At 37.7% G+C, this 24,426-nt stretch overlaps 2 protein-coding genes across 2 annotated transcripts in view; one reads left to right on the forward strand and one right to left on the reverse strand.

Annotated features, from left to right (window-relative positions):
• The first annotated feature begins 7,244 nt into the window (after window positions 1–7,244).
• Window positions 7,245–20,160, forward strand: CTBS (chitobiase). The gene is made up of 7 exons (XM_043460829.1): window positions 7,245–7,457; window positions 8,357–8,495; window positions 8,981–9,189; window positions 12,176–12,347; window positions 14,869–14,966; window positions 15,327–15,473; window positions 19,483–20,160. Exons 1-7 carry the CDS (start codon window positions 7,290–7,292, stop codon window positions 19,672–19,674), a joined length of 1,125 nt encoding a protein of 374 aa, XP_043316764.1. The 5' UTR covers window positions 7,245–7,289; the 3' UTR covers window positions 19,675–20,160.
• The window catches only part of SPATA1 (spermatogenesis associated 1), a 67,289-nt gene continuing 55,150 nt past the window's right edge, over window positions 12,288–24,426 (reverse strand). The window contains 4 exon segments of the mRNA XM_043460830.1: window positions 12,288–12,344; window positions 18,533–18,602; window positions 21,404–21,431; window positions 21,433–21,491. Of these exon segments, the coding sequence (XP_043316765.1) occupies window positions 21,404–21,431; window positions 21,433–21,491 (87 nt within the window). The 3' untranslated portion in view covers window positions 12,288–12,344; window positions 18,533–18,602.

Below are 24,426 nucleotides of genomic sequence, written 5' to 3' on the forward strand. Positions count from 1 at the left end.
TTTGTGTTGGCTGTGCGGTGGAGACTGTCATTTCAGCTAGGAATTGGTATAACATTCTGTGGGCTTAAAAATGCCGCCAGCATCTTCCTTCCCCTCTCTTCAGCTAAGGGCGTTTTCACTGCATTTCTTGGCAGGTTTTCCAGAGCTTCTCCCCTGAGAACCCTCTCGGGCTCGTGTGGGAGGTGGGATAGCCGGAGCTGAAGCTGATTCCAGGAACCCAACTTGTAAAAGCGGGGTGTGGCACTCTGTAACAGGCGCTTGTGCTAGGGGGCATTTTGCGATTTATAAATGATTAGGAGTACTTTTAAAATCTGTACTGTGTATCTGTCAGCTCTGTGAAGTATTCAGAAGAGGTATTAAGTCCGTTTAGTGACCTTCCATCACTCTTGGCCAAGAGAGCTTAATGGGCTCATCCAAAGTCACATGGGTGGCTTGCTATAGAGCTGCATCAGGGCCCATCCTTTGAAATAATACTGACATTTAGTTTCATACTTTAGCCCATTTGGAAAAAGTAAGTTGGAGTCAGATCATTGAAAAACAGCAGATTTAGAACTGTTAGGAAGCAAAATTAGCCACTAGTTCCCCCCACCCCATTTCTTTAACAGATTTGCCCATTAAAAAAAAAAAAAAAAGACCTGTTGCATCCATTTCATAAACTGCAGGAATCTCATGCCTGTGGCATGAGGCAGGCAAAGTGAACAGGTAAGACGTTCAGTATGGGAAGGAATGGAAAATCATAGGGAACGTGTAAAGAGATGATTTGAGCAGATTCTCAAATCCAGCCTGCTTACCCCCAGTTGAATATAGGCCCACTGTATCCAAAGGTTTCATTCCATAGGAGAAGCCAGAAATCTGGATTTTCTCTCTAATAAGGCATTTCCCAAAGTTTTAAAATGCAGGCCAAATGAATTGTGTGTGTGTGACTCTAGGATATACCTCCTGTGAAAGCAGATGGTGTGGTTCTATTCCCACCCGTTTCTTTATCCGGCTTTTAAATGAGATATGGGCAGAAACATTAGAAAATCTGCTTAGGCAAAAGACTTTGAGCTTTAAATTTTCCATTTTTTTCTTCCCATCTGCTATTTCAAGAAAGCTATTTCTAGCAACATTACAACAGTGCTCTAGATTTGGGCATTTTTGTTGCACAAGCCACTGAGCTAAACTTCTTTACCCAGATACCTGACTCTAAAGTACATTTCAGCTCAGTAGTATAATGGAAGTCAGATTATATGTCAGATCATCGATGTGGTATAATGATAGGAGATTTCCATTTAGAAATACACAAACTATTTTCCTTACCTGGAGGGTTCACTGTGGAGTCTCATTCTTACAATATTTGAATTGTATATTTTTCAAGCCAAATAACTGAGAAATTTAGTCATTTCATACTATTCAAAATTGCAGTCAGCCTAACATACAAAGTTGGGGCTTCATACATCTTCACCTCATGACAACACAAGAGTAAATTAAGTCTCTTGTGATCAGTTTGGGAGCCAATTTACCACAAATACTGTGGTTAAAAACAAACAAACAACAACTTCTGTGTGCCAAAATAACCTGAACAAGAGTTCCAGAAAAACACCTGCCTTATTGAATATGCCAAAGCTTTTGACTGTGTGGATCACAACAAACTGTGGAAAATTCTTAAAGAGATGGGAATACCAGACCACCTGACCTGCCTCCTGAGAAATCTGTATGCAGGTCAGGAAGCAGCAGTTAGAACCGGACATGGAACAACAGGGAAAGGAGTTCCAAATAGGGAAAGGAGTCCGTCAAGGCTGTATATTGTCACCCTGCTAATTTAACTTATATTCAGAGTACCTCATGAGAAATGCACAAGCTGGATGAAGCACAAGCTGGAATCAAGATTGCTGGGAGAAATATCAATAACCTCAGATATGCAGATGACACCACCGTTATGGCAGAAAGCGAAGAAGAACTAAAGAGCCTCTTGATGAAGGTCAAAGAGGAGAGTGAAAAAGTTGGCTTAAAACTCAACATTCAGAAAACTAAGATCATGGCATCTGGTCCCATCACTTCATGGCAAGTAGACGGGAAGACAATGGAAACAGTGGCAGACTTTATTTTTGGGGGGGCTCCAAAATCACTGCAGATGGTGATTGCAGCCATGAAATTAAAAGACGCCTGCTCCTTGGGAGGAAAGTTATCACCAACCTAGACAGCATATTAAAACCCAGAGACATTACTTTGCCAACAAAGGCCCATCTAGTCAAAGCTATGGTTTTTCCAGTTATCATGTATGGATGTAAGAGTTGGGCTATAAAGAAAGCTGAGCACCAAAGAATTGATGCCTTTGAACTGTGGTGTTGGAGAAGACTCTTGAGGGTCCCTTGGACTGCAAGGAGATCCAACCAGTCAATCCTAAAAAAATCAGTCCTGAATATTCATTGGAAGGACTGATGCTGAAGGTGAATCTCCAATACTTTGGCCACCTGATGGGAAGAACTGACTCACTGGAAGGGACCCTGATGTTGGGGAAGATTGAAGGTGGGAGGAGAAGGGGACGATAGAGGACGAGATGGTTGGATGACATCACCGACTCAATGGACATGAGTTTGAGTAAACTCCGGGAGTTGGTGATGGACAGGGAGGCCCGGTGTGCTGCAGTTCATGGGGTTGCAAAGAGTTGAACATGACTGAGCGACTGAACTGAACTGAAATAATGTGAATTCTGATATGGAAGTTGTTAATTTAAGGCATAGGCCCCCTCTCAAAAATTATGGATAGCATTAAGCAATGTGTTCTTTTTCACCAAGAACATCATAAAAATTTGAATATTCTTTGATCTTCTCAGAATGTTAACTCTACAATATTCTATAACAAATGTGTTACTAATAAGAATGCCAAAATATTGTATTACTAATAACAAGAATGTCAAGCATTTACTAACACTACCAAAAGATATTGATGTGAACTGTCAGACTGTATCCTCCTAGCAACTTTGCGAGTTAAAACTTAGTGTCCTTAATTTTGTAGGGAAAAAATGAGGTCCTGATCAGTGGAAAATATATACTGAGAATTCTAGTCTTTTAGTTTTGCCCTCACTTCATTTGGCTTCCTGTTGGAAAATAAAATTTCTAGAAAAAGAAATTAGACTTCATGTGCGTGGATTTCCATTTGTGTCCTTGCCCTGGGGTCTGCAAATGTTAGGGGAGGCTCTGGAGATGTCAGGAGGCCTGTGGAGTTGGAAACCATCTTTCCACCATATGGAGAAAATCTACCTTATAACTGGAGAAGGAAATGGCAACCCACACCACTACACTCACCTGGAGAATCCCATGGACAGAGGAGCCTGGCGGGATGCAGTCCATGGTGTCACAAGAGCCGGACATGACTTAGTGACTAAACCACCACCAGCACTACCTGATAACAGAACAAACTCAGAGAAAAGCAGAGCCAGGAAATGGAGAATGAGACTGAGAACTGTAGATATGATTAACATCTCTGGGCCCTGAAGATCTCCCTAGAAACATTTAGTTCCTTGACATAATAAATTCCTACTTTGTGCTCAGGTCGAGTTTTCTGTGCTTGGTATCAAGTGACATGACTCATATGAAATCCCTCTTCAGTTTTGGTCCAGGAAAATGAAATATTTTCACATATAGAGTTAGCAATGAGAGTGACTAGATAGCAGTGTAAGGAGAACGGGAAGGAACTGAACTGAGGAGGTTTTGGAAAATGGGCTTGAGTGAATGGTGGCAGGGAAAGAAATATTACAAATGCCATTCCAGGAATGTAAATATGAATAATCACTTCTGAGGCTTATACCCGAGAGCAACCTAGTGGTCCACAGATAAACTAAAAAAGGTTCACATAATTTGTATGACTATGTATATGCTCTTTTCTGGAGAGAGAGTTCATAGCTATTCACAGATCCTCAAAACCAAAACAGAACTGTGAACTCCCATAATAAGAAATACTCCCATAATAAGTATTTCTTATTAATACTGTCGCCATACTAAATGGAGACAGCTTCTGAAATAGGGGTGAGATATAAAATCAAAAAGGTTTACTTTAGACTATGAAATCACTAATCATGGCAGTGACTCTCAAATTACATGCCACAACCTACATTATAATCACGTGGGGCTGTTGTTTCAAAATTCACGTTCATGGCCTCCATACAGACTCAGTGAAGCAGAATTTCTGGGTGCAGGGCCTAGGACACTCCATTTGAAATGTATGATATGTCAATATTTTGAAATGTTACATGACTTCTTCATTTGATTGATAATTTGGTAGAATTTTAAGCAGAAATCATATTCCTTCAGAATTTCAAATGCAATGTTTCACTGTCTTTTAGCTTTGTGTTGCTATTGATAAATCTGACGACCTTCTGATTCTTGATACTTTGTGACTTTCTGGAAGCTCTTAGGATCTGTATCTTGCCCTTCTGAAAACTCCTGTCCTTCATTCTTGTAGTTGATGATTTCTTCACATCTGGACTACTCTTTCAATATTCTTTTTTTTTTTTTTAAGAGTATTTTTGTACTTTGCTCAGACATTCTGATTTTTTCCTAATTTCTGTGATTTTTCTAATTTCCGCAAACTCTATTCTCATGCCCCTTAAAAAAAAAAAAAAGCATCCTGTTGCAGTTTTCATCTTCTCTTACCCTTCTGGGGATATTACTGAGAGGTGTCTTTTTTTTTTTTTTTTAAGTATCCTCTGGACAATGCTTGTTTACTCCATATTCCTCTCTCTGTTGTTCGTTTCATATTATTTAATTGTTTTATTTGTTCTCAATGATTAAAAGTAAGAGATAAGAAGTAAAAAGAGAGGGAGCTCTGAGTGGGTGACTGGTATTTTTGACTTTGAATTTCAAAAGGATGATCTCAGGGCATTTCTAATATCTTTGGTCAGGCACAAAGTTAGTTATATTCCTTTTAGATTAGGCTTACGGTTAGTGGTACCCAAGCACCTACCAGAGAATTCACCCTCCCAGAGAATTAAACCTCCAAACTTCAGCCTGGGTGGGAGAAGGGCAGTTGCCCAGACATAAGGCTGGAGAAAGGATCTATAGATCTAACTGCTTCTCAAGCGACTCTCACCTAATTCCCTGCATTTTCTGACATCCTAACCTCCATCCCCCCTTCACCTCTAATTTCTGAGGCACCTCTTGCAGTTCTAGTGATAGGGACAGAGTGAAAGGACAAAGTAGATGATTAAACACTTAATCCCACTAGGGGATTGTAAGTAGAAAAAATACGGGAGACCCTTGTTAAGTTAATGATTACTCAAGAGAGCAGGTTTGCTTAACTGCAAAACCAAGCAGTCTTGCTTAGCAACAAAACCATGCAACAGACACATGAAACATGCCCCAAAACAGTAAAACAATGGTGGCATGAGACCTGCGCAGTGAGCCTAGTAAATTAATGATCCCTGCACATGCTCTCTGCACACACACACACAAATGATAATTTGGGGACCTAGCTTGACTATGTAGATATGAGAAAACTCCCCTGCTCAACCTGGAAGAGGAGCTGATGGAAGCAAGCATCTACTCAGGAAAGACAAAGAAATTCCTCTCCTCCCTACTTTTCCTTTGATTATAAAACTGTAGTCCAGTAAGTTCTTGGGAGTATAGCACCCCCTTGCCCACCCACTTGAAAACATCACAAGCATCTTATTCTAATAAATCACTTCTTACCTGTCACTTTGCCTCTCGATGAATTCTTTTCTGCACTGAGAATAAAGAACTATGGTACCAGAGCTCTTTGGAGCCCCAGAAACAACACCCAAATTGCTTCCCTGAGAACTTCTGAAGATTCTATGAATTAGGCTGTTTCTCAGGTTTCTGTACTGTTGGGAGTTGGGGCACCCAGGCCTCATACTTGTGCTTTCAAACTTCCAAAACGTTGCCGTTATCTCCCTGCCCTTTTGGGTTCAGGTTTTTACTGGAGTTTAAGCATGGAAGGAAGCAAAATTAGAGTCCATATTCCAAACCACCATCTTAATTCAACAGATACCCATGTCTTTAAAACCTTTGGGCCATTCCCACCAGGTACTACAGTCATCCCTTCCAAGGCACCCTACTTCTCCACTTCGAGGGCTCCCAACGGTTTTAGACTCCACAAGGAAGATACATACAATTATGACACAGAGCCAAAGAGAGGCACAAAAATGGTAGGCGATATACACTTGAGCCAGTGCTCTGCTAGCCACCAAGGCCCTGGCTGCCTGGGCTCAGTGTGTGTTTTGCCAGAGTTTTATGTCTGTGTAAGTTTTGAAGGATTCATTAACAAAAGAAACCACTTATCACACACAATGAACACTTTCCATATTTAATAGAAGAATATTTGATGCAATTTCAATATACAGTCATTAAAAACGAGAAACAGAAAAATTAACAGCACATCCCCTGGGAAATCCCATGGACAGAGAAGCCTGGTGGGCTACAGTTCATGGTATTGGAAAGAGTCGGACACAAACTAGCAACTAAAACAATAATACATCCATCACCAAATTGGGTTGACCAACTTCCAGATTAAACAGTGCTAGGAAATCCCTTATTAACAGCAATCTGGAGTCTCAATTGGGAAAAAGTCCTGGGCAGTGGGTCCACCCCATGGATGAGACTTCAGATTGTAGTTTTGGGGACTTCCGCTCATAATCCCAGGTCACAAACTCAAATCATCATCAGTTTACACTAAAAAAATACAGCTCTGGTTTTACTTTAATGTTTGCAATGCTGTTTTCCCCTCCCCCCTCACCTTTTAAGTCATAAGATTTTCCAGATACCAGGGGGGTCTGACGAGGTCTCCATGGGCTCCGAGAAAATTGAAGATCCACTCCCTCTCTTATCTAAAGCACGGTCGCTTGATTGGCTGATACGAATTCGTGTGTTGGAGGCAAACACCTAGCCCAGGCAGGGTTAGAAGGCAGTCAGAAACCTCCTCTCCTGCTTCTAAAGCCTGCCCAGACCACTTGCTTTTTAATTTCCTTCACGCGGCGCTTGTTGTTGTTCAGTCGCTTAGTCGTCTCCGACTCTTTGCGACCGCATGGACTGCAGCACGCCAGGCCTCCCTGTCCCTCAACATCTCCCGGAGTTTGCCCAAGTTGGTTTGCAAGGCGCCGGAGGCTCGGAAACTTCAGTGCCTCCTTCCGACAGCCCAGATCACCCGGCTTGGAGACCGCAGCCTCCCCACCCCAACCTGCCCAGACCGGGAGCCCCGCCCCGTCCCTCCCCGCCTCCCCCCTCCCCTCTCCCCTCCATAAAGGTGGCCCCAGCTGGGAATCCGAAGGTACCGCTGCCTGATGAGCAGCTAGTATGGCCCGGCTGCAGCTAGCGGGGCTCGTTCCCTTGCCCCGCCGGGCGGCCAGGCTCGCTCCGCTGCTGCTGCCGCTGCTGCTGGCGCTGCCCGACTGGGCGAGGTCTGACTGCCCGTGCCAGGTCCCAGCTCTGTGCCGTCCCATCACCCACCGCCCCGACTTCGAGGTCAGTGGCATCCCTCCCCCCTGACCCTCCGGGTCTGGTCCTCACAGGGCCCTAAAAGGACTTACAGTAGAAGAACGGAGCCGGAAAAAGAGGTCCTGCGGGTGGGGGTGGGGGTGGGGGCGAAGCTAACTTTGACCGCTCGCGGAGGACCTTTCTGTTCACGGATTTCCTTGAGGAAATTTGGGCTCAGAGAGGTTGAGTAACTCCTCCCACGTCTCACAGTTAAGTATTCCAACCCAGGTCTGAATCCAAGTCCAAGCCCCTTGCATTAGCCTGCTGTGTTTCTCCTGAGGTACTCTGGCCAGACAAACAAGGATGCCTGTAAGGAATTAACTCCCTAAGTAGCAAGACCCATTGGTTTCCAAGAGGATGAGGATGAGTTTGAAAGACTCTCAGCACTGTCGTGGTCCAGTAAAAGACCGAAGGTGCTCCTTACTCTGCTTTTCTATACCTGGTACCCAAGAAGGGGGATAAAAATAGGTCTTTAATTTTCTAAAATGCATACCTAAAATATGCATATTCTCTTCTTAAAACCCTTTCCCTCGGGATAATTTCTCAAAAGGGCTTCAAGTCCTTTCATGATTTAACCCTGACTACCTCTCTCTGGTTCTTCATTATTGCCTTCCTCCAAATTCTAGGTGTCAGCCGAACATAACACTGTGCTCTCTGTGCCTCCAGGCACTTGCCACTATTTCTTCCTAGCTTACCCTCCCCTGCTTTCCAGACCCTGCTAATTTCCTCTGCCACCAATTAATTGGGACCCGTATATCTAATTCACTCTTGTACTCTCAGTGTCTACCAGTGCCTGGCATATGCTCGATGATTAATGTTTCTTGGGGTGGTCAGAATGGTATTCTTCCTGGTTTAAGTGAGGGTGCTTACTCCTGTTGTTTTGGCAGGTCTTTGTATTTGATGTTGGACATAAAACTTGGAAATATTATGACTGGTCACAGATTACAACTGTGGTACTTTTTTCAAATTATGACCCAGAACTTATGTGCCATGCTCATGCGAAAGGAGCCAGAGTAGTGTTAAAAGGTAAGTTACAATTTTAACCAGATGTGTCTAGCCAATTGGTAAGTTTAGTTGCATCATCTGCTATCTCGAATTTCCAAAAATTTTCATGTTTATATGTTTAGCATCCTAAAATTAATCTTACTGTTTAATTCATTTTTCAGGTAGAGATATTTTTAAAGCATCAAGTAAACCACCATATGGTTTTGGGCAAAATATTGAGTCCTAATTAGCATGATGACCCATAGCTAGCCATACCCACAATCTCTGTTTTTAATCTAAGAATATTACTAATTATTCATAATGGTTATTTAGGAGATCGGTGACATGATTTTCTGTGATTTTGATGTATTATTTCTTCATTTGGAAAACTTAAATTTGAGGCTGAGTATTCAAAAATTATGAGATGTTTTAAAGACATTAGGATCTCTTTGGAATGGGTTTGTGAAATAAATTTTATTAAAATGTGGAAAGCATGTATATACAAAAGATATATATTTCTTCCATAGGAGATGTATCTGTAAAGGATATCATTAATGCTACTTTCAGAGCATCCTGGATAGCTCAACAAGTTAAGCTGGCCAAAACACAATATATGGATGGAATTAATCTAGACATAGAACAAGATGTTGCTCATTCATCACCTGAATACTATGCATTAACTGCTTTAGTCAAAGAAACCACAGACTCTTTCCATTGTGAAATTGAAGGATCACAGGTGAAAATTCATTTGCTGTTTTTTGGAAACCCCTTGTTTTTCCTCTCAAAATTCATTAAGGTAGAATCTCAGTTTTACTGAGTAGGAAGAGTTTCAGCACATCCTAAAAAGTTTTCTGGAACTTCTGAGGTTCTTAACTAGAAGAGTTTTATAAAATTTTAAGGTGCCAGACCTGTTGTTTATTCACATAAGGCTACAACACTGAAACTGCCCCACCTGCTTGCCTTTCAGCATGGTTAGATATAGTAGATAGGCAGAGGAAGGACTCAGTTGGCCAGGCCCTGCTTTCATCAGTTCAGGACAGAAATAGCTTTTGCCTAAGAGTAGAGATAGTTCTGGAGAAGTGTCTCACTTGCTCCATAGACTCTGAATTACTTTGCAAAGTACCTATGGCCCATTGAGACTCAAACCCTAATTCTAGGAACTGTATTTTTATCAAGAGTGATAAGTGATTCTGGTATAGTTGGTCAACATGAATTTGAGAAGCACTAGAAAAATAATAGACAACATAAAAATTGATATCTGTGTGACTGTATGCAAGTAGGGAAGGTTTGTCAGTGTGGAATTCAGTTTTTCAGACAAGTACAATTTAGATCAAGAATAGCAAATACCTGGTATGCAGGTCATCGTACTCTTCTCACAAATTTTAGCCTCAGAAACTTTTCCTTCATTCTCTAGATTGCTTTGTTAATAGGGTAGAATTAATGCATGGGAACTTATTTGTTAGTTCTGATTAAACTATAGTGAAAGAACAAAGAGAAAGAGATTGAGCAAAGACTTTGCAGTATGAGTGTCTATTTTCATGGGCAAGTAGAACAATTTGGGCTACTATGTCAAGTTCATATTAGGTAAGTCAGTGGAAAGTACGGTTGCCAAGCTGAGCCAGATTGTCACACTGAACATCCAGGATGTCACACTGAAGAGTATGCATTTGATTCTATATGTAATGGGTAAAGTGTGTAGAAAGTATCTGGGGAAGATTATTTATGGTAGTATGTAAAATTGTCGAGAGGAGACTTATGAGGACTAACCCAGTAATCCAATAACTTAGAATTTATGGTTTGAGTAGGGATGATGGCATAACCCTAACCGGAGAAGTCAATGGCACCCCACTCCAGTACTCTTGCCTGGAAAATCCCATGGATGGTGGAGCCTGGTAGGGTGCAGTCCATGGGGTCGCTAAGAGTCGAACACAACTGAGTGACTTCACTTTCACTTTTCACTTTCAAGCATTGGAGAAGGAAATGGCAACCCACTCCAGCATTCTTGCCTGGAGAATCCCAGGGACAGGGGAGCCTGGTGGGCCTCCGTCTCTGAGGTTGCACAGAATCAGACACGACTGAAGCGACTTAGCAGCAGCAGCAACATAACCCTAATACTCAGAAAGTGTTCATTGAATTAGTGGACAAATGAAGGGGCAGAACAATTGTGAGAGGCTACCCAAAAGAAAATGTGAGATTAGTTATAGGATGAGAGAGAAAGAGAGTCAGAAAAATCCCCAAAGTTCTTAAACTGGTGAGCAGAAAAAAAAACAAAACGAAACAAAACAAATGAGCCCCTAGAAGGAGAAATGAATTTTGGGGAAAAGATAATAATTTAGGATTATAGAATTTGTCCTCACAGAGTTAAAGAACTAGAAGGGCTCTTGAAGAATTCTTTCTACACTTCCACTGTTATAGTTGGAAAACAGACCACATATTTAAAATGAAATAATCTAGTTATATGAGAGCCAAGATAAGAATCAGTCTTTTGGTTTCTTTTCTAATATACTAACACTACCTGCTTAAAAAATATGAGATTAACCATGACAGGAAAACCAGTGAAAATATTCTCACTGCTCAGAAGAGAGGCAAGGACTTGCAAAAATGAATTTTCAATTTACCAGCTTAGAGGCAGTCACTTTCTCTATCACCTTATTATACTTCCATTTTGTAGAGGAGAGAGTGAAAAAATGAAGTCCAATATGTAAAAATTTCACTTTATAACCTATTTTGCTGGAGAGATTTGGGGAAAGCCTGTACTTAACAAAGCAGAGCTTTCTTTAGTATTAATAATGAGAGAGTTATAGAGAGAATTTTGAGAAAGTCCTAAGAAGAGTTAAGTAGAATAAATTGGCCAAAGTGTAAAAATTTAACTAAAATACCTCAACTTTTTGTAATATTAATCAGTATATTTATTGAGAGCCTACTTAAGCAGAAAACTTTTAATGAAGCTTTAGAACACTTGCAGGCATATATAATACTCAATTAAAGCAATAAATCTTAAGAGGCTCATCCTTACTGAGGACTGGCTCATATTCAAAATAAAAGATAATTTATCACTCAAGTTTTATTTGAATATTTCCATAAAATCAACCTTTAAGTGACTTGTATAACATTTTGAGTTGATTAATATATACTAGTAGCCATAAAATACCACTACTCTTTAACTATAATATTGGACTAAACCTACCAGGTCGCATAGTTGTAAATCAGGAGCTCAAACTCCCAACACAGTCCAGTCAGCTTGTGCCAAGAGATGACCTATGTAGCTTGCACGATATTTTTAATAATTTTTTAATTTGAATTCTTTCTGTGTGTTTTTACTCTCTAGTTGCTTATAGACCCTACCATACCCTACTGTGATTACATGAATTTTCTTTAATCAGTTGAGTTGGAGTCTGAAGGCATTTGAGTTTAAAATTCCTCTTCTACAGTGCCCGCTCCTGGTCATTGTATAAGTCCAAATATGTCCAGGTCCAAATATATGTCCATTATCTATATATATATGTCCAAGACATTGTCAAAAACACATGTCTGGGTCAGTCCATGCAGGCAAAAAATACATTTCTTAGAATTGTTCTCATACCATACATGTCAAACTGTATGTTCATACACCTAAGTGGTTCTTTTTAGGGGATAATATGAGTCAAGAGAAAATATAATCAACAAAACATCTGCTGTAATATGCTTATTTGATCATGTCACATAAAATGGTTTTTCTATAGGTAACCTTTGATGTACCTTGGGGTCCAAACTGCGTAGGTGCAAGGTGCTATAACTATACCGGAATTGCAGATGCCTGTGACTTTCTCTTTGTGATGTCTTACGACGAACGAAGTCTGGCCTGGTCACGATGTATTGCAGGAGCCAATTCTCCCTATATTCAGACATTAACTGGTAAGAAATCACAAAGTGATCATTTATCAGTAATAGTAATTCTATAACCTCAAACATTATAGTATGTTTTAGTATTTCTAAGTCATTTTTATGTTTTCCATTTGTAACACTTTCTTAAAACATAGAAACCTCTTAATTTGAGAGCTTTAAATTTTACAAAAAGTTTTAACATTTTCAATTACTTCTTCTGAAAGTCTTGTCAGATAGACGTAATAAATTAACCCTCCATTATAGATGAGATGAAGGGTGTTAAGATCTCATGATTGCATGGCTATTAGGTAGTATATGGTTGGGATTCAAGCAGGTGTTCTAACTTCAAGTCACAACTCTTTTCAGAAAGTTACCTAAAGAAGATATTTGCTTATTTAGAATTTGACAGAATTTTTTTTGTTGAAATAACCAAAGTTAAATAATAGCAAAGGTAGCTATAATGTAACTGTTGTACATGATTGATAGGATTGGTTTTACCTTATTTGGCATTTACTTTTAGTACCCATGCTACACTGACAACTAGATTCCTATTAAGAGTACTTCTGGTATCTCATTCATATGACATGGACTTTTGTATTATCCTTTCTGAAGTTTGCGTTGGTTTGTATACCATAAACCAATTGAATAAAAGATTGCTTGTTAACTTTCGACTTAAGTGAGATTTTCTGGCATAGTTGGCACTGATTTAACTATTAAATAATAAATAAAAATTCCTTTATTTTTCATATAGAGGTAAAATCATAGAACCTGACCTAATTTTATCATGTCCTAATTGTCTGGATGGGTTTCCCAGGTGGCTCAGTGGTAAAGAATCCACCTGCCAATGCAGGACGCCCTAGTTCAATCCCTGGGTCAGGAAGATCCCCTGGAGAAGGAAATGGCAACCCACTACAGTATTCTTTCCTGGGAAATCTCATGGACAGAGGAGCCAGGAGGGCTATAGTCAGTGGGGTCACAAAGAGTCAGACATGACTTAGTGACTAACCAACAACAAATTTTCTGAATAGACTAGTTTGATCATAAGCATATCCTATTTAAAATTTGAAAAAAATGTGTTATAATACAAAATAATTATTTAATCCAGTGTTTGCAAGCTGTGTTTATGAAAGAGATAATTATGTATATCAATAAAACATTCATTATCAAGTATGTTTGGGAAATGATGCATACTCCATCCTTCTCTTGGATATTGAACAGTACATGGTAATTTTAAAGACTCTGAAAAACAGCAAATTACTCAACTCATCCTAGCTAATCTTGGAACATGTCTTTGTGGGAAAACATATTTTGCAGCATGGGCAAGAAAGGAATTGATAGGACCATGGATTTATTCATTTTTTTCTGTTTCCTATCTATAGATTATCTGCTACCGAGTAATATAGGGTAGCTGTAATTCATGTTTATAGTTCAGTTCAGTTGCTCAGTCGTGTCCGACTCTTTGCGACCCCATGAACCGCAGCACGCCAGGCCTCCCTGTCCATCACCAACTGAGTCTACCCAAACCCATGTCCATTGAGTCAGTAATGCCATCCATCCATCTCATCCTCTGTCGTCCCCTTCTCCTCCTGCCCTCAATCTTTCCCAGCATCAGAGTCTTTTCAAATGAGTCAGCTCTTTGCATCAGATGGCCAAAGTATTGGAGTTTCAGCTTCAACATCAGTGCTTCCAGTGAACACCCAGGACTGATCTCCTTTAGGATACTGATAAAATGTGAAACACTTGTGCATTCAAGAAGTAGTTTTGAGACCCCTGCCAGAAAGTTTTGGAGAAGGCAATGGCACCCCACTCCAGTACTCTTGCCTGGAAAATCCTGTGGATAGAGGAGCCTGGTAGGCTGCGGTCCATGGGGTCGCTAAGAGTCGGACACGACTGAGCGACTTCACTTTCACTTTTCACTTTCATGCATTGGAGAAGGAAATGGCAACCCACTCCAGCATTCTTGCCTGGAGAATTCCAGGGACGGGGGAGCCTGGTGGGCTGCTGTCTATGGGGTCGCACAGAGTAGGACACGACTGACGTGACTTAGCAGCAGCAACCAGAAAGTTTGACTTATACAACTTTTTTAAAGCTTTAGAATCTAGGATATCAAATCTGTGCCTTAGTAGTTAATAGACACAATTAACGTGCTTTCCTGAAATGTGCCATTGTTCTTAAATTTTGTGAATTTTTTGCTTCAATTTGATTTTGTTTCAAATGTTTTCTATTCATTTACATGCTGCAACTAAAAGAGCTGCATGTCGAAAATAAAAGATTCTGTATGCCACAACTAATGATCCTGCATACTGCAATGAAGACTCAGTGCAGCCAAATAAATAAATATTTTATAAAACAAATGACTTAGAAAGTGATACAAAATTTATAGATTTTAAGGGATGACTTCTATAGTATATTAGAGAAACACTGTAGTGTCTTGCATAAATGTACCTGTTTTTACAGACTTGGATTCTGAGTGGTTACATAGCTTGTATGAACACATTAGTAGATATATGAAGAGAAAAATAATATGCTTTTTCTGTTCCTATTTGATCAGGATATGATGACTTCATCAAGATTGGAATTAACCCTAAGAAACTTGTAATGGGTGTTCCCTGGTATGGTTATGATTATACCTGCCAAAATCTATCACTGGTAAGAACAGATCATTTCTTATGTAATTTTTTTCTCTTTCTATTATATTTTTTAGAATTTGTTTTGTTTCCTCTATATAAACTTTACGTTAGTTAGAGTTTAGAAACTTCTCTCTATAGAATACATATACTTCATGGAGAACTTCTTTAATGTAGTTTGAGACTAAGTAAATAATTAAATCCCATGCAAGTGTGTGAATGTTACTATATTTCTATTTAATATTAAAATTTAACTTTAATTTGTATAGTCAGATTATCTATTTATAGTTTATATTTCATGTCTAATTTTTATAATTTTGGATTTGACTCTGAAGATTTGCTTAATTGATAATCTGCGACATGAACATTTTTGTGTTTATAGGATCATGTTTGTACCACTGCAAAATACCCTTGTAGCGATGCTGTACATCATCAAGTGGCTTATCAAACAATTATGAAGCAAGTAAATAGTTCTGCTTCTGGAAGGCTGTGGGATAAAAATCAGCAGTCTCCTTATTATCACTATAAAGTAAGACTATCCACAAGTTACAAATATTTATTAGTTTTCATAATTGCATGTTTTCATAATTACATGTTTGATAGTAAGATTTTTTTCTATCAGTTTTCTTATAGGATACAACATACAGACTGCTGTTTACATGAGTAGACTTGTCTTTGAGTCTGTGTAATCAGGAACTTGACTTCCCTTGTGAGCAATTCAAGTTACGCTAATAGTGGAACTGCTCTGCATGGGCCACTTGTCATTTTAGATGATATAATAAAAACATGTATATCACAAACAATTTTCTTAGGAGTTGACAATTGTAAATGATGTCTGTGGCTTTTGAAAGGACTTTGGACCTAAATAGGTTATTTGCTCTGAAAATCTCCATTTCAAAGCAGCCGCATGATTCTTATGAGGCTGTTATATTGGAAGGAATGAGACTGAGGCTAGGAGATGCATCATCATGTACTTTACAATGGAAAATTGTATCATTCCAAATTTATCCCACAGTTCAAACTGTGATATTAAATAAATTATAAACAATATTAAAAATTAGAGACTGAAAAATATTACAAACAGAAACTTGAAGAAACAGAGTAAATGACTAATAATTGTCAGGTAGTTTTTGATAAACAGGAATTGCCATACTGAAGGGATAAAAAAAAGTTACATTATCCATAGTTTACCTTTAGCATAATAAAAACTTTTTCACACCTCAAAAAATTTTAAATACAAACTATCTTTGAATTTGCCTTAGATTATGTTAACTATTAAAGGAACCCTAAAATGATACGATGAATGTTAATTCCAGCAAGAATGTATATATATTTTTCTGATAGTCTGATACCCATTTACAAAAAATGAGTACATATATACATATTTAATAAATTATAATTGATGTACATGTACATGCCTGTATATTATTTATGTAGAAAGTTTTAGGGTAGAGCTCTTTAAACTTTAGAATCTAGAATGTAAAGTATAAACTTATTAATTAAACTCGGGTATATTGTGATCCTCTTTACCAAATAGTATTTATAGAATTGTGTTCTGGGAACTGTTAATAATGCACACACACACACACACACACACGCATACATACACTCGAGTGGTTACTAGTGGGAAGTGCAGTGAGGGGGCAATATAGGAGGTGGGCAAGTGGGAGGAACAAATTGTTGGGTATAAGATAGGCTCAAGGATGTATTGTACAGGACAAGGAATATAGCCAGCATTGGAAAGTAACCTTCAAAATTGTATAATTTTAAATTTTAAAGGTTAAATTAAATTCTAAAAGAATTCACTAAAAAGACCCACATACACACACATGCCATAGCCAAATATATCTGGTAAACACTACATACTATAAGTCTCTCTTGAAGATTTATAATGTATGACATAATATTCAAGGATTTGAGATGTACTGTAGTACATAACAGAGAAGGCAATGGCACCCCACTCCAGCACTCTTGCCTGGAAAATCCCATGGATGGAGGAGCCTGGTAGGCTGCAGTCCATGGGGTTGTGAAGAGTCGGACACGACTGAGAGACTTCACTTTCACTTTTCACTTTCATGCACTGGAGAAGGAAATGGCAACCCACTCCAGTATTCTTGCCTGGAGAATCCTAGGGACGGGGGAGCCTGGTGGGCTGCCGTCTATGGGGTCGCACAGAGTAGGACATGACTGAAGTGACTTAGCAGCAGCAGCATAGTACATAAAGTCATTTAATTGTTTAACATAGAACCCTGTTTCCCAACACCCTTAGAAACTTGCAGGGGAACAGTTTTTCATGGACATCAGTTTGGTAAATGGCTTATTTAACCAATTATATATAGTTTGGAAATACATATTTTAAAATAGTTTACCCTATGATGTACTGTTTTTTTTTTGTAATTCCTTATTTTTTTCCTTAATGCATAATAAGACATATTCTTTAAGATTTTAGAACTGAGGAAACATCTTGATGAGCCTTGAAAACCATTCATTTAATGGCACTTCAGACAACCATCTAGCTATAACCAATTTGTTCTCCTTCATTCTCTGTAAAATTCCATAGCAACCCAAATCAAGTTTATGTTTTAACTGAAGAGAATCATTGTGCTTTCTAATGCTGTCTCAGCAATGGCAGCTTCACCTTGCAGTCAATATTCTTGGAGGCATATACTCTTAACCAGGCATATGTCATTCTTACATATATCCAGTTTTTCATCCTTTGATCCTTCACTATTTGAGGTATTTGAAACTTTTAATGTATCAAAAAGACTCAAAGTTCTATTCGGTTGGCCAGAAACTTCATTCCGATTTTGTAAGCTGGTATGGAAAAAGCTAAACGAACTTTTTGGCTAACCCAATAGAATGATGACAAAATTCGAAGGGATATGTCTTCGGGGCAATATGTCTTTGCCCCTGCCTCTAAAAAAATAAATCTTTCTATATTTAGGGACAAGGTTTGCAAGTTGCCTTTTAATATTGAATCACAATTGATACTAGAGCATGTATGTCTTTTTCTAGTTCTAAACATTTTAAATAATGGGATATAAGATATAGTATAAGATACGCTTATATGTAATGAATCTGCTATACTTATATATCCACGGCTTATTCATTTACCAAGTGACTACTACCCTTTAAAGCAGTCATCTTAGGAGATGATTCTAATTCTCATGGTGCTAGCATAAATAAAAATATTACTGATATTCACTGAGAATTTCCTTTAAAGAGTTCCCTAGATGTATATAAAAATCAGTAAATTATTTTAAATCACAGATCGTTCTATTTTTTACTTCCTATCTTTTCCCCTTCCTTTGCCCTTTTGCCTAATTCTGCTCCTTTCCTCTTTCTTTTATCCTTTATCCATAGCTTATATACCTTCTAAAAGAGACTGTGGTTAGTGCTAGATAGAGGCAAGTGGTGGTGGGGAAAAGGACTTTTCAGGGTGGAAAGTAAGCCTAAGACCAGTTTCTAGCTTGTGGTTCTTAATCAGGTGTATGCCTAAGTCACCCATGGGGTCCAGACCCACAGGCTCTTAGACTCAATTCTGTAAGACCTAGAAAAGGAGATATTTTCTTCATCCATTGTCATTACCTTTTGAACTGACTGTTCCGTCATAAACAAAGTCACCTGTTGAGCTTCTAACTAGGTACCTTCCCAGGAACTGTAAGTGAACGCAAAAAAAAAAAAGTGTATAAGTTGGTTTTAGAGGGCAAAAGCAGTGATCCTCCTTAATCTTGACTACATATCAGAATCACCTAATGGAACATTAAAACATAACACAAAGAAACAAATATATGTTGCAGCACTAGCCTTGGAAGATTTTTTTTCTTTTTATTAGTTGGAGGCTAATTACTTCACAACATTTCAGTGGGTTTTGTCATACATTGATATGAATCAGCCATGGATTTACACGTATTCCCCATCCCGATCCCCGCTCCCACCTCCCTCTCCACCCGATTCCTCTGGGTCTTCCCAGTGCACCAGGCTGGAGCACTTGTCTCATGCATCCCACCTGGGCTGGTGATCTGTTTCACCATAGATAGTATACATGCTGTTCTTTTGAAATATCCCACCCTCACATTCTCCCACAGAGTTCAAAAGTCTGTTCTGTATTTCTGTGTCTCTTTTTCTGTTTTGCATATAGGGTTATCGTTACCCCTTGGAAGATTTTGATTCAATAGGTTTCATATGGTGTGGGTCCTAGGAATCTGTTTTTAAAAGTCCTCATAAGTGATTCAGATGTGAACAGCACATCTTGGTTGATAATCACCAAATCAGAGCAAGGAAGGAATTTTAGGGCATGAGGAGGATTTTAAATAAGATATATTGGGAGGTTCATTTGTGTAATCTCTATTGTTGTAAAAGTGCTACAGACAATGATATCTAGAAAGTATCACATATAGAACGTTGGACTGTATTATGCGTGTCCTGAAAGTTTTATTGTTTCAGTTGTATCCTATTTGAATCATTGGACTTAAGAAACACTTTTTCCTCTTTTTGTGCGGACTATTTTCAAGTTACACTTTAATTTATTTGTACAGGATCAGGCTGGCCATTTCCATCAAGTGTGGTATGATGACCCTCAGAGCATTTCTCTAAAGGCATCATATGTACAAAAACATGGCTTACTTGGCATTGGCATGTGGCATGCAAACTGCCTTGACTATTCTGGAGATGCTATAGCAAAACAGCAAACTGAAGAAATGTGGAAAGCCTTAAAACCAAACTTGTGACCAGAGATGAACATCTTGTTAAACTATGAAGATTTAGAAAAATGGTCTGTTTAAATCTATCTAGTTTCTGGAAGAGATTAAAAAATTTAGACCTTTTTTCATGTTCTTATATATTTTAGTTATTAGTATTCTCAAAAACAGATAAAGAACAAAGAAATGCTTTGATTGTTTGAAATTGAAAAATACTTACCTATGTATATCTTCTGTGTACAACAACATAAAGGTAAGAAGCAAGTCAACTTACCATGTCAAATATTCCCCTGTAAGAAGTTTAACACCTATAGTTGGGAACAATTGCTTTCAGAATTTTATTATGCTAAAATTTTAAATGATAATAAATGATATTAAAATATATACTTACAAATCAGTGACAGTTTTAAAAATATGTATAATTTGAAGTGGAAATTGTTTGCTTAGGGATAGATTTTTAAAAATTTACTCTGGGAATCTGTTTTATACTTTTTTCAATAAATTTTAAACCTGCAATTTTGTGTCTTTAGGTTCACCAAATTGATGCAAATAATTTTTCTGCTTTCTGATTCCTTATAACACTCATGTTGTCTGAGTCACTTGAATGAAACTCAAGTCTCCAAAGGGGAAAAAATGAATATAAAAGATCAAAATACTTAGAAAATACAAGAAGGTAACTTAATAGTAATTTTTGAATTATTATAGGTTAAATATATCTAATATTTACCAATTAAATTATTTTTTTGAGGTCATATCTGAAATGTTTACAAAAAACTTGATGTTGAACCCAGTTCTGTTCATTGTCATTTACCCTTCCAAATTATTAATATTCCTTCACTGATGGACATTTATATATCCTGGTTAGTTTTGTTTGCATAGTTAAATTTTTTCAATTTCTATATCTGTGTTTTGATTATCTAAAGACATTAGTTTCTTAACTGTGGTTTTCTTCCTAAAAGAGAAATTTTGTACAAAGAAATGTACAGGGGTCTGTGTTTCTTTACTCAAGCCAATTTAGAAGAATATTGTGTTGCATTTATATTAATTCCTATAAATTCTTAAATTAAAAATCTGCACTCTTAAACTCTGGATTTACATTAACCCTGCCTTCCCTATGCATTCTGCTCTCTTCAAATTGGATAAATAATGGTTGAGTCTTCTGTTATGAGAATAATTCATTTCCTACTTGCATAATTATTTATAGCAAAGTAAAACCAACCATTTTCCATAGTATTTGCTTTGTATTTTTAAATATTAGTATTTGTCTTTGTATTTTTAAAATAAATTTAAGAGATTTAAATTCTCAGTACTAATCTCTGTCATAGCTGTGAATGCAAGTTAGACTTATATTTATTAAATAATTTTTCATTTTACAGTCATATTAGGTATTATATTTTAAGACTATTTAAAAATGAAAATGATAAAATATAGTACTGTAAAATAAAATGTAATACATTTGAAACCTTAAAAAATAGCCAAATAACCACCATTTTGCTTTTTTACACCTATATTTCCTGAAACACTGTATAATGGCCACAAGAAAAGGGAAAAGATGTAAAACTTATAATTTATATGAAACAAGGAGAACAATGGTTAAACAAATATGTTCAAGTAAGTAAAAAAAATTTTTTTTGGCCATACCACAATGCATATGGGATCTTAATTCCTAGACCAGAGATTGAACCTGCACTCCCTGTAATGGAAGTGCGGAGTCTTAATCACTGGATCTTTGACCAATAAAAGTTTTAAATTAACATACCTAATTGAGATTGAAAAGTTGTATTAAGTTTCCTCTGTGCCAGTTCAGCTTTCATTGTGCGTAAATCTGAAATTGCTTGTTTTCTCATCTATAAAAAAGAATTGTCTTTCAAAAATGAACTTCCATCTTTTCTAAAATTACATAATTGTCATATAAATAAGGGTTTTTGAAATAGCTTTCATGTCTTCTCTCATTTGCCTTCAGTGCCTTTGTTTGCACTGGATTACTGTGGTAAATGTATACTTCATAAGTCCCTCTGAGAAAGCATGCTTATCTACTGCTAGGTATGCTACCAAATAATTTCACTTATTAGTATATAAACATGATAAAAATAAATGGTTCTAAAAAACTAGAGTGAGAAAGAATTTTATCTTTCATTTATTTCAGTATCTTCTCAATGTGTAAAGAAAATGGTAAAAGCAAAAAACCTCTGACTCCTAAAGAAATTACAAAAAAACCTTAATTTCCTGACCTTAGAAACCAAGGAAGTACTTAAGAAATATAATAGTGTGGTAAGCACTCTAAGCATTAACCCCTTAGATTCTTCCAGAAATTTACTTGAAGCCATTACTGTTATTTCTCCTCATTTTACAGCTAAGGAAACTGAAATGCCTAGAAGTTAAGTAAATTGCTAAGGTATAAAACCAGAAAGTGGCACAGCCAGAATTCAAACTTAGACCATCTGCTACCAGAACTTGCCATTCTGAGTATTGTTTGTGGACCAGCAGCATCAGCATCACCTGGGAGTCTATTAGTGCTGAAGATTTTCAGGCTTCCCCCAGAGATCTGTTGAATCAGATCCTGCTAGTTTTAACAGGATCTCCAGGTGATGTAACATTGAACTTTGAGAAGCAGATTGTGCTATATTATTTGAATATGGTTGCAACAGTAAAAATAGGTTTTCTGCTCCTTAGATCTGTATCTTATGTATAGATATATAAATTCTTATAATGTATCTTATAATGTCTACTATGTGACAGTTAGTCCCTATGGTTAATGTAGGATTTTTCCCCTGCAGCCTGTAAGCCGAAAATGTGGTTCTCTTTTTTTTTTTCCCTTTATTTATTTATTTATTTATTTTTTCAGTGGGTTTTGTCATACATTGACATGAATCAGCCATAGATTTACACGTATTCCCCATCCCGATCCCCCCTCCCACCTCCCTCTCCACCCGATTCCTCTGGGTCTTCCCAGTGCACCAGGCCCGAGCACTTGTCTCATGCATCCCACCTGGGCTGGTGATCTGTTTCACCATAGATAATATACATGCTGTTCTTTCGAAACATCCCACCCTCACCTTCTCCCACAGAGTTCAAAAGTCTGTTCTGTACTTCTGTGTCTCTTTTTCTGTTTTGCATATGGGGTTGTCGTTACCATCTTTCTAAATTCCATATATATGTGTTAGTATGCTGTAATGTTCTTTATCTTTCTGGCTTACTTCACTCTGTATAATGGGCTCCAGTTTCATCCATCTCATTAGAACTGATTCAAATGAATTCTTTTTAATGGCTGAGTAATATTCCATGGTGTATATGTACCACAGCTTCCTTATCCATTCATCTGCTGATGGGCATCTAGGTTGCTTCCATGTCCTGGCTATTATAAACAGTGCTGCGATGAACATTGGGGTGCACGTGTCTCTTTCAGATCTGGTTTCCTCAGTGTGTATGCCCAGGAATGGGATTGCTGGGTCATATGGCAGTTCTATTTCCAGTTTTTTAAGAAATCTCCACACTGTTCTCCATAGCGGCTGTACTAGTTTGCATTCCCACCAACAGTGTAAGAGGGTTCCCTTTTCTCCACACCCTCTCCAGCATTTATTGCTTGTAGACTTTTGGATAGCAGCCATCCTGACTGGCGTGTAATGGTACCTCATTGTGGTTTTGATTTGCATTTCTCTGATAATGAGTGATGTTGAGCATCTTTTCATGTGTTTGTTAGCCATCTGTATGTCTTCTTTGGAGAAATGTCTGTTTAGTTCTTTGGCCCATTTTTTGATTGGGTCATTTATTTTTCTGGAATTGAGCTTCAGGAGTTGCTTGTATATTTTTGAGATTAATCCTTTGTCTGTTTCTTCATTTGCTATTATTTTCTCCCAATCTGAGGGCTGTCTTTTCACCTTACTTATAGTTTCCTTTGTTGTGCAAAAGCTTTTAAGTTTCATTAGGTCCCATTTGTTTATTTTTGCTTTTATTTCCAATATTCTAGGAGGTGGGTCATAGAGGATCTTGCTGTGATTTATGTCGGAGAGTGTTTTGCCTATGTTCTCCTCTAGGAGTTTTATAGTTTCTGGTCTTACATTTAGATCTTTAATCCATTTTGAGTTTATTTTTGTGTATGGTGTTAGAAAGTGTTCTAGTTTCATTCTTTTACAAGTGGTTGACCAGTTTTCCCAGCACCACTTGTTAAAGAGGTTGTCTTTTTTCCATTGTATATCCTTGCCTCCTTTGTCAAAGATAAGGTGTCCATAGGTTCGTGGATTTATCTCTGGGCTTTCTATTCTGTTCCATTGATCTATATTTCTGTCTTTGTGCCAGTACCATACTGTCTTGATGACTGTGGCTTTGTAGTAGAGTCTGAAGTCAGGCAGGTTGATTCCTCCAGTTCCATTCTTCTTTCTCAAGATTACTTTGGCTATTCGAGGTTTTTTGTATTTCCATACAAATTGTGAAATTATTTGTTCTAGTTCTGTGAAAAATACCGTTGGTAGCTTGATAGGGATTGCATTGAATCTATAGATTGCTTTGGGTAGAATAGCCATTTTGACAATATTGATTCTTCCAATCCATGAACACGGTATGTTTCTCCATCTGTTTGTGTCCTCTTTGATTTCTTTCATCAGTGTTTTATAGTTTTCTATGTATAGGTCTTTTGTTTCTTTAGGTAGATATACTCCTAAGTATTTTATTCTTTTTGTTGCAATGGTGAATGGTATTGTTTCCTTAATTTCTCTTTCTGTTTTCTCATTGTTAGTGTATAGGAATGCAAGGGATTTCTGTGTGTTAATTTTATATCCTGCAACT

This window comes from Cervus canadensis, chromosome 2 (genome assembly GCF_019320065.1).
Source record: "Cervus canadensis isolate Bull #8, Minnesota chromosome 2, ASM1932006v1, whole genome shotgun sequence".
NCBI lineage: Eukaryota > Metazoa > Chordata > Mammalia > Artiodactyla > Cervidae > Cervus > Cervus canadensis.

Bases quoted from the DNA above. Each gene is read 5' to 3' on its own strand.
- CTBS (XM_043460829.1), top strand. From the start codon at position 7,290: ATGGCCCGGCTGCAGCTAGCGGGGCTCGTTCCCTTGCCCCGCCGGGCG. The intron at 9,190-12,175 runs GTGAAAATTCAT...GTTTTTCTATAG, and splicing joins GTGAAATTGAAGGATCACAG to GTAACCTTTGATGTACCTTG. The intron at 15,474-19,482 runs GTAAGACTATCC...TTATTTGTACAG, and splicing joins CTCCTTATTATCACTATAAA to GATCAGGCTGGCCATTTCCA.